Source organism: Pipistrellus hanaki, assembly GCF_964339955.1.
Source record: "Pipistrellus hanaki genome assembly, chromosome: 14".
NCBI classification, from domain to species: Eukaryota; Metazoa; Chordata; class Mammalia; order Chiroptera; family Vespertilionidae; genus Pipistrellus; species Pipistrellus hanaki.
In genome coordinates, this window is record NC_140516.1 from 28,071,637 (window position 1) to 28,081,114 (window position 9,478).

General features: G+C 42.6%; 1 protein-coding gene across 2 annotated transcripts; it reads left to right on the forward strand.

Moving 5' to 3' along the window:
* The first annotated feature begins 2,698 nt into the window (after window positions 1-2,698).
* Window positions 2,699-9,478, forward strand: LOC311632250 (mannose-binding protein C-like). Of its 2 annotated transcripts, none has more exons than XM_084903467.1 (6): window positions 2,699-2,717; window positions 4,932-5,020; window positions 5,624-5,807; window positions 6,458-6,574; window positions 7,884-7,952; window positions 8,720-9,478. In XM_084903467.1, exons 2-6 carry the CDS (start codon window positions 5,009-5,011, stop codon window positions 9,091-9,093), a joined length of 756 nt encoding a protein of 251 aa, XP_084759593.1. In that variant the 5' UTR covers window positions 2,699-2,717; window positions 4,932-5,008; the 3' UTR covers window positions 9,094-9,478. The 2 variants fall into 2 exon arrangements, with proteins under 2 accessions (XP_084759593.1, XP_084759592.1); XM_084903466.1 differs by lacking the exon at window positions 2,699-2,717 and adding an exon at window positions 4,112-4,327.

Here is a 9,478-nt window from a genome sequence, read left to right on the forward strand (position 1 = left end):
GGAGGTACCCTCTCAGCCCTCTCCTTGTCTCATCTGTGAGCTCCTCCTCTTTGGGGTGTTGGGCCTAACTGGGTAATTCTGCCAGGCCCTGCTCTGCACCCCACCCAGTGAGATAACGTAAGGGCAGAGGATGAACCCCGACAAGAAGCATCTCTGGCCCCAGAGACCCAGGAATGAAAATGACAGTCTCCCATCAGGTGTCAGGGAAAAACAGCCCTAGAGGAAGGCTGTTGGTGAAATACAACCCTGGGCACGAGGGTGAGGCAAGGATGAGCAGAGAATGTCCGAGAAGCTCTGAGGTCACATGTGTTCTGGTTTCTGTGGCATGGAAGAAGGTCCCTGCTGTCCAACATAAAATAAGATCATTCTGTTGTGAGGTACAAAGATCATTCCAAATTCTATCTGGACACAGACAAAAATGATCACTCAGAGGACCACAAAAATGAAAACACGCCCCTCTCCCAGAACACCTGCCACTCCTTTACAAATGCAGCTTTGCCTTGTTCCATTTCTCTCTCCTCCCTGATAAAATTTATTAGGATAACTCAATTATAGAATTGCCTCGGCTTCTCTACAGCATCCTGTACAGCACAGACATCCGTTTCTTGAAACTTCCTTCCCAAATCACCTAACACAAGGCCAAATCCCCCAAAAATTCCTCCTAATAATCTGTTTCTGAGGAATCATATGGTCCACCATTGTATGCAATATCATGTATATAATAAGTATGACATTTATAAAAACTAAAAGGAAGTAAATCAACATTATTTGGCTTTAGGCATGTTCCCGGTGGTTTTTGCCTGGAGGGCATGGACATTTCCCATTTATTGGCCTCATCGCACTGTCAGCATCCCTGTGGGAAAGAGAATTGGGTTCAAACTCTTTTTTTATAGGTGTAAAAAGTGAGGCACACAGGACAGAGGACTTGTCTAAACTCACAGTTATGAGCCCAAAGCAAGTCTTCTGATTCTAAATCTGCCTCCCAAAAGGGGCCACCCAAAAACACTGCTTCCAAGAAGACTATTGAGTGGGCACCCTAGAAGCAATGAAGACCCTGGCATGGTTGGATGCTTGCACTGTGAGTGTGGAACAGACAGAGCATTCCAAGGCACGACCAAGTCAGTGGGATCCTGGTTCACAAATGAAGAAATTGAGGAACAGTTGGCGGTAGAACTTGGCCAACGACCCACAGCTGAAAAGTACAGAGCTTGGACTCCAGCCCCAATGAGAGGAAAGGGGGTGCAGAGGGTCAGGCAGTTCATCTACAGGTCAGAAAGGCAGCACCTCGGAAACCCCTTGAGGTGAGGTGGATTTGGGTGGAGGTACCAAGTGGAGGCGATTCTGGGAAGCATCTAAATTCCAGAACAAATGCACACAGTGGCCTTATCTGTGATGCGGAGTGAAGAGTGGGTAATCAGGGGCTGGTGCATATGGAAAGGGGTCTTTCATGATGGGAAAGGCCTGCAGGCGACTCTAGGGAGCAGAAGGGGCTCAGATATGGGAAATACCCAGAGCAGTAGCTCACCGCTTCCCAGCCCAATTCCAGGAAATGTCTGGGTCTGGAGGGCAGCTTCCTGACCTCTGGACTGTGTTCATTCAATAAAAACAAACTCAGTGATCAAAGGCAGCACCTCCAACTTGGTTCAGTTACCTGATTTCACCTCCTGCCACTCTGGGGCAGGAGCCATAGGAAGGTCTGGCTGCTAAAGAGTAGGCAGAAGGGATGAACAAGTTGCATGTAGGCCCTGGATCGCCTGGTGTCCATCATATGCTTTAGGCATGTGATTCTCTACCATCCGAGACATTTTTTAAGTTCCAGGACAGATCAGTAGGAAGTAAGGAAATCAGGCCCTTCACAAGCCCAGAGAAGTCTAATTGGAAGGGATCTAGCAGGGGATCTCATCCATCCACATTCCTTCTGGTATTCAAGGAATCTAAAATACCCCACCACATGGCTCTGAAAGATCTGTATGAAGCTCCCAGGTTGAGCTCTCTCATCACCCCAAGCTAACATCACATTTTGTGACAGCTCTATTAGAAATGTTGTGTAGAATTAATTCCATTGTGCTTTATAAAATGTTTCTTCCATTCCATCCAGATTGTCTCTCTTGACCACCATCACATGGTTCAAGCCATTGACCCACAAGATATTTATTATTTCTGCTGAGATTGTTATTTACCCTTTATTTCCTATCTCAGTTGAATGGTACCCAAATATTCATGTTAGAAACTTATGAGTCCATAGAAATTCCTTCTTCTTGTATACCATTTACATCCAATTAATTTCCAAGTTCCCTCAAATGATCCTTGTACATGATTTCAAATGTGTTCACCTTCTCGACCTCACTGTCATCCTAATTCTGGCCACCATCATCAGCTGCTTAAGTCATTCTAAGTACCTCCTTGCATGTTGGATGTTTTTTGTTTTTTTTCATACCTGCACCCCTCCAATCCTTCTTCACATTTTAGTCGCAACGAGCTTTGAAAATTCAAATCTGGTCATCTCTTATGAAATTCTTCTAATGACCATTTGGAAGAGGTCTAGAGTTTTATAAAAGTTATAATCGTGTTGTCAATCTCTCACCACTTGGATTTCACTCTGTAAGCCCAGTCAGACCAAAGAGTATTATCATTGGGAACCTGACCTGCTTTGTCTCATTTTCAAGCCATTGTGCAGACTATTCACAGTGTGAAGCATGGACCAAGCTCTAAAGAAGGTAAGAATAATCTTTGCAACTTTTGAAACTTCCTGGAGAGTCCCTCTGGGAAGTTTTTAAAAATAATAATTTTAGTGTTCCGTATAAAGGGAAAAAAATAATAAAGAGAGGTCTTATGTACCTTTCATACATTATTCACCAATGATAGGATATGACATATCACAATGCAAGTATCAACGCAAAGAAATTGGCACTGGAACCATACAATAATAAGATGCACATCATATTTGGATTTAGCCATTATTTATCTGTACGCTTTCTTTTTCTTGGTTTCTAGTTCTAGAAGATTTACTTCACAATCACAGGTTAGTGTAATCACCACAATTAAGATACAGAACTATTCCATCGGCCCCAATGAAAATTTTCCATGCTACACCATTAGAGCTATATCCTCCCTGTAGTCCTGATTCCTGCCAACTGCTGATCTGTCCTATATTATTGCAATTTTATCATTTCAAGAAAGCTATATAAAAAGAATATACAGTTGTAAATTTTTGATATTATATTTATTTCCCTCGCATAATGCCTTTGAGATTTAAGCTATTTTATGAGTCAATAGTCTGTTGTTGTTTTTCCTGTAAGTTTTCCACAGTTTATATTTCCTTTCACTTGTTGAAGAACAATTGGATTATTTCTAGTGATTTTGGCTGTGAGAAATGAAGCTACCTCCCAGACAATGTGGTTCAGTGGTTGAGCATTGACCTATGCACTAAGAAATTACCAGTTCGATTTTGGTCAGGGCACATGCCTGGGTTTGGGGCTGGATTCCCAGCAGAGAGCATGAAAGAGGCAGCCGCTAATTGTTGATGTTCATGTTTCTCTATCATTGAGATTTCTCTCTCTCTCTCTCTCTCTCTCTCTCTCTCTCTCTCTCTCTCAAAAAAAATTTTTTTTAAACACATATTTTAAAAAATGAAGCTTCCAAAATGTGGTAATTACATAGAATGGAATAATTCAGTCTTAAAAAGGAAGAAAATTCTGATATATGCTGCAACATGGAAGACATTACGCTAAGTGAAATAAGCCGGTCACCAAAGGACAAATATCATATGATCCCACTAATATAAGGTACCTAGAATAGACAAATTCATAGAGATAAAAAAGTAGAACAGTAGTAATCAGGGGTTACTGAGGGATGTGAGAGGGTAGTGGAAATTATTGTTCAATGAGTATGGACTTTTGGTCATGGATGATGAAAAAGTTCTGGAGATGATTAGTGGGGATGGTTGTACAACAATGTAAATGTACTTAATGCTGCTGAATTATCAACTAATAATGATCACCATCGCAAATATGATGTTATGTGTATTTTACCACAATAAATAATAGATGTCAATTTGAAGGATGATGTGTGTAGTAATAAAGCAAACAGCTGCTGAACTTTGTGCCAGAACCCCCTGGGCAATTCTAGGAGTTTAGTGCAGTCCCAAGAAGAGTTGTTTATTAATCTGAGGTTGAAGGCCAGGCCAACCTGTTAGTCTCAGTTCATAAGGCTGATTGGGCCCTGCAGTTGCCCAGGCAGCCTCCTTCCTTACCCTGAGGCATCTACCAGAGCCCCAGCTGCAGGGCAATCTTCCTCATCTTTGCATTCCTGCTCTGCACAAGCCCCAGTAAGTCCTTTCTGTTGTATGGGGCTATGATCCTGGATCTGTCTAGGGACTTGACCTTGGAGGCCTACGGGAAGGTTTCTGAGGGATGGAATGGGGAGATGGCCAGCAGAAATCATGCAGGGATGTTTCTTTCTTTGCTTTTACCGGGCACCTGTGTCTTTCTGGATTTACCTGAACATTTGCAGAAATGACACTGACTTCTTTTCCAGATAAAACGATAAAGAAATAGAATCACAAAGCTAGTAAGTTGATGTTTACTGGGAAATGACAGGTTTTTTTATTTAATATATTTTATTGATTTTTTTACAGAGAGGAAGAGAGAGGAATAGAGAGTCAGAAACATTGATGTGAGAGAAACATGGATCAGCTGTCTCCTACAAACCCCCCACCAGGGATGTGCCTGCAACCAAGGTACGTGCCCTTGACCGGAATCTAACCCGGGACCCTTCAGTCCGCAGGCTGACAGTCTATCCACTTAGCCAAACTAGTCTTGGCAAATGACAGTTTTAAAAGAGAGCTTTAAAGGGCCAGATGAAATGCTCAGATTAGGAAATAGAAAGGGGAGTCAAGGGAGGTGGTAATTGCCAGTGTTTTTTATCCACAGAACTCGGGACATTTCTGCCAGGAGCAAGAGAGGAATCTGGCAGCCTGCTAGGGATAAGAGAGTGAGACATTTCCAAAATGCTACCCCTGGTAAGTCTCCCCTGCAGTAGGAAATAAAACTTCCCTAGGAAGCTAACGCTGAGTTAGTGACTAGCAGGGACTATTCCTCTCTGGATTACCAGCCTAGAGTTTACTGCCTGGCATTAAGTCAGTGTTAGTTAACTGGCCCTGAGGGGCAATGGTCTACCTAGATATGAGGATGCGATGCAGGTGGCAGATGGACCCAAATGGGAGAAGTGGGGTGAGCAAGAGCTCCTACAGATTCCTGGGTCTACATTCACTTCCACCCTTTAAGCCAATAGGCATGAGTGTGCTGGAAGTGGATCTCCTAAAGGGTATGGAGAGTATATGCACAGCCTTCTAATGATAAAACCAGAGGCCTAGGCCATTTGGGACCCCTTCTAGGGACCTCACTGCATGTTAATTCTACCCATGTTAAAGTACTAATCATACAACATCCAAAGGAAGATTTACTTTTCCACAACCCCAGTCTGGAGGCAGCAATGGGTGAGCCACCTATCTCTACATCATCTCTGCCCAATACAGGTTATAGGACAGAGGGAATGTTTGGTACATGCATGTTGACTAACTGTACACCATGAGGTAATCTTCCTTGACTTTTCACACACCAAGGTGAGGACCATGTCTCTGTTTCCGTCGCTCTCTCTCCTTCTTCTGAATGTGGTGACGACATCTTATTCAGCAATAGAACCTGAGGAGAGCCTTCCAAAAAGCTGCCCTGAGGTCACCTGCGCTTCTCCGGGCTTGCCAGGCAGAGATGGGCGTGATGGCCTCAAGGGAGAAAAAGGAGAACCAGGTAGAGCTTGGGCTGTTCTTTCTCTGTGAATCTATACTTACCAGACAAAACCCCCTGGGATGTAAGAGCAATGTCCAATTCATATGGGTTGTATTTCTCTCAACTGTATAACACACTGTGTGGCCAGATTATTATGATCTCTGAACATAATAATCTGGACACTCAGAAAATATATGTTAGAGGCATGATGCATGAATTTGTGCATGGGTGGGGCCCAGCCAGCCTGGCCAGGGTGAGGTTACATGGGCTGTTGGCTGGCCTGCCTGCTGGTTGAACTCCTGGTCAAGGGGACAATTTGCATATTAGCCTTTTATTATATACGATATACACTGAGTGGCCAGATTCTTATGCGTTTCGAGATCATAATAATCTGGCCACTCAGTGTATAATTCAAAACAAATACAACTCTAACTCTGGCAACACAGGAGTTGGTGACATGTGGTTGTCCTGCTTGCTCAGGGAGTGGCCCTCATGGCAGGCCATCCCGAGGGACCTGGGAAGATTTTCTTCTCTGGGTCAGTGGAAGTACTGATTTAGAAAGCTGGTCCTAGATGAATGTCTCTGTTCTCCTAGGAAAAGATTAAGCATCAAACTCTGGGAGAAACAGAGCAAACTCAGAGACACTAATTTCTGTTTCCTCCTTCCCATAGGCGAAGGGCTCAGGGGCATTCCAGGTCCCCCTGGAATGTCGGGGCCTCGAGGACTTCCAGGATTCCCTGGGACACCAGGATTTATGGGAGAAAAAGGAGACCCTGGAGTATGTCCAAGTAAGAAACTAAACTCAACCAGGTCTAGGCTGATAGCCTTGTCCCAGGGTCCTGGAATTTGGAGAACCAGTTGGGAGGTACCACTTCTGCTGCTTCATGGAAAGATGACCAACTCTGCTTCCTGACCCAGCACGCTCAGCCCTTACTGAGAGCCTAAGGGGATCTCTGAGTATTGACTTATAGATCCTTCAGAGCCACTCCTTCACCAGGCTCTCCCTGAAGGAGCTGGGCCCTTTCCTTTAGCTACCACAATGTGAGGCTCTGGTCCAAAAGGGAGAAAGTAGACTATGTGTTTGTTGGGCTTACTATGTCTATTTTCACAAGCAGTATACACATGGCATTTCAGTTATGTCTTACTTCACAAGAAGCAAACAAAAAACACAACCATTTATTTAAATCATGATTCTGTGGATCTGCCAACTGCTTTTGCTGCTGATCTCAGTGTCTGTGGTAACCGATGGTCTCACTTATATGTCTGCCTGTTGTTTAATTGTCACCTGGAGTGAGGAGTGTAATTGACCCACAGGTCCTCCATCCTCCAATAATCTAGCCCGGCTTGTTCACATAGAGGTGATTACAAAATACCCAATAGCAGAAAGAGTAGAAGCTTTAAGGCCTTCTGAAGGCTCAGAAAACGTACATTATTGCTTCTGTCACCTTCTGTTGTCAAAGCAAGTCACAGGGCGAGCAGGGTTCAAGGAATGGGGAAATAGACTCCATTTCTTAAACAGACAAGCTGTACCATATGGAGGCCATTTTGCCATCTTTGACACACGACCTGCCTTATGCCCTCCCCCTCAAATAATGTGCAATTCACAAAAGTCTTGGTTTACTGAATAAACTCTGAACAAAAACAAATACAAAACAATAAAGCAATAAAAACAAAATCTTCCTAAAGACAAAAACTATAATCTTTTTAGATTCACCAGCACATAATAATTCCCAGAGATTTACTTTTAATTCATAATGGTGTCATTTATTTAAAAAAAAATAGTGAATAGCTTAACGTATGGAGTGCTATCATGCTAGGTTATCTGGGAGTGCATATGTGTCCATGTATGTGTGCATGTGCGTAAAGTGTCTAAATACTTTCAATAGATGAGGAGTGATATTTTGGGTGGGATGGCAATATAGGTACTTTTACCTCACTTCTTCTTAATATTTTTATTTTCTTTCAAAAAGCAAGTATTAATGAATAAGAAAATTATATATATATATATATATTTTTAATTTTGAAAATTACCCTACCCAGTTATAACTCTGAAATCCCTTCCCAACAATGTTCTTTCACTTGGTTTACATTTTCTAGAGTGTGATGATGACCCGGCTGTTTTAGAAAGAGAAGCTCTGCGCTCAGAATTGGATCGCGTCAAAAAGTGTAAGCCTTCTCTCTCATGTTTCAGTTTAGGAAGGCGCATGGTATTTGTTAAATACAAGTAATTTTCTAGTACCCACGTAAGTATCCCTCGGGATCTGATCTCATGAAATCCTTCGAAACTTTTAGTAGAAATGGAGGCAAAGAGAAATCAGATAACTTGCTCAAAGGCACAGAGCTAGTAAGTGTCAGAAGGAGTTTATAAATTGAAGCCAGTCTGACTCCAGAGACAGCGCCTTCTCCCCTTCTCCCCTTTCTCCCCACTTCACCCCCCATTCTATACTTTCTACTAACTCTGTGTATATGTGTCACTGAAAACTGGACCTAAGCCTCTTTCTCTTTGTGATGTTGATATTGAGACCTGACAATGGGGCATAACCTGCTTCTTTGTGCCCTGATGGCCTGAAGCAAATGTTCTCAGACATTTTTCTTTCTTCTCAAGTGAGAATACTGGGGTAAAATACACAATTACCAATTACATGTGTTCTAGAACTCTTGTCCAAAAGGACAAAGGCCTTTGTTCCAGTCTGTTTTCAAGTTAGGATTGCCTACTTAAATTTTAATCTCAGATAAAAACTAATATTTCTCAGGATAAGTATGTCCTCAAAATTTTTGTGGGAATATACTTATAATAATAAAAAATTAATTGTTTATCTGAAGTTAAAATTTAACTGGACATACCGGTATTTCATATGACAATTCTCTAGAAGCCTTTATCCAGAAAACTGCCTAAAGACAAGCCAGTGTCATCCCCATGTTTTTTGTTTCAGGGCTGACCTTTGCTCTGGGCAAAAAAGTTGGAAGGAAGTTGTACTTGACCAATGGTCAAAAGATGACCTTTGACAGAGTGAAGGCGCTGTGCTCCCATTTCCAGGCCTCCATGGCAGTCCCCATGAATGCTGAAGAGAACGAGGCCATCCTGTATGTCACCAAAGGAGATGCCTTCTTGGGCATCACAGACAAGAAGAGAGACGGCCATTTTGAGGATCTGACAGGAAGGCCTGTGACCTACCAAAATTGGAATGCTGGTGAGCCCAACAATGACAACTCTGGGGAACACTGTGTGATAATCCTTCCTGAAGGCACGTGGAATGACATCAGCTGCTCATCCTCCCATTTGGCAGTTTGCGAGTTCCCTGCCTGAGGAAGTCTGGTCCTCAGGCACTTCTGTCCCTGGACCTCATCTCAGGCCCACAGTCTGCTTTGAAAGATAAGACTATGCCAATTTATTCATACCCAGTACTGATGCTACCCTTTGTGGGGAATTGGAGAAAATAAGAATGGACTGAAAGATGGGATGTGGAAGTGAGAAGAAACTGGTGAGAGGGTACAGTGAGAGTTTCTGATTCAATCTCAATCCCTTATAACAACAACAAAATTGTAACAGTAATAGCAAATAGCAGCAGCAATAGAAGTACTGATATTTTTAATGTTTCCTATGAATCAGACCCTATAGTATGCATTTCATATTGAGTAGTGTTAAATTGCTAAGATGAAAAAATAAAATATTTTACTATAAACACCTGTGA

Bases quoted from the DNA above. Each gene is read 5' to 3' on its own strand.
- LOC311632250 (XM_084903467.1), top strand. The intron at 5,808-6,457 runs GTAGAGCTTGGG...TCCTTCCCATAG, and splicing joins GGGAGAAAAAGGAGAACCAG to GCGAAGGGCTCAGGGGCATT. The intron at 6,575-7,883 runs GTAAGAAACTAA...TACATTTTCTAG, and splicing joins AGACCCTGGAGTATGTCCAA to AGTGTGATGATGACCCGGCT.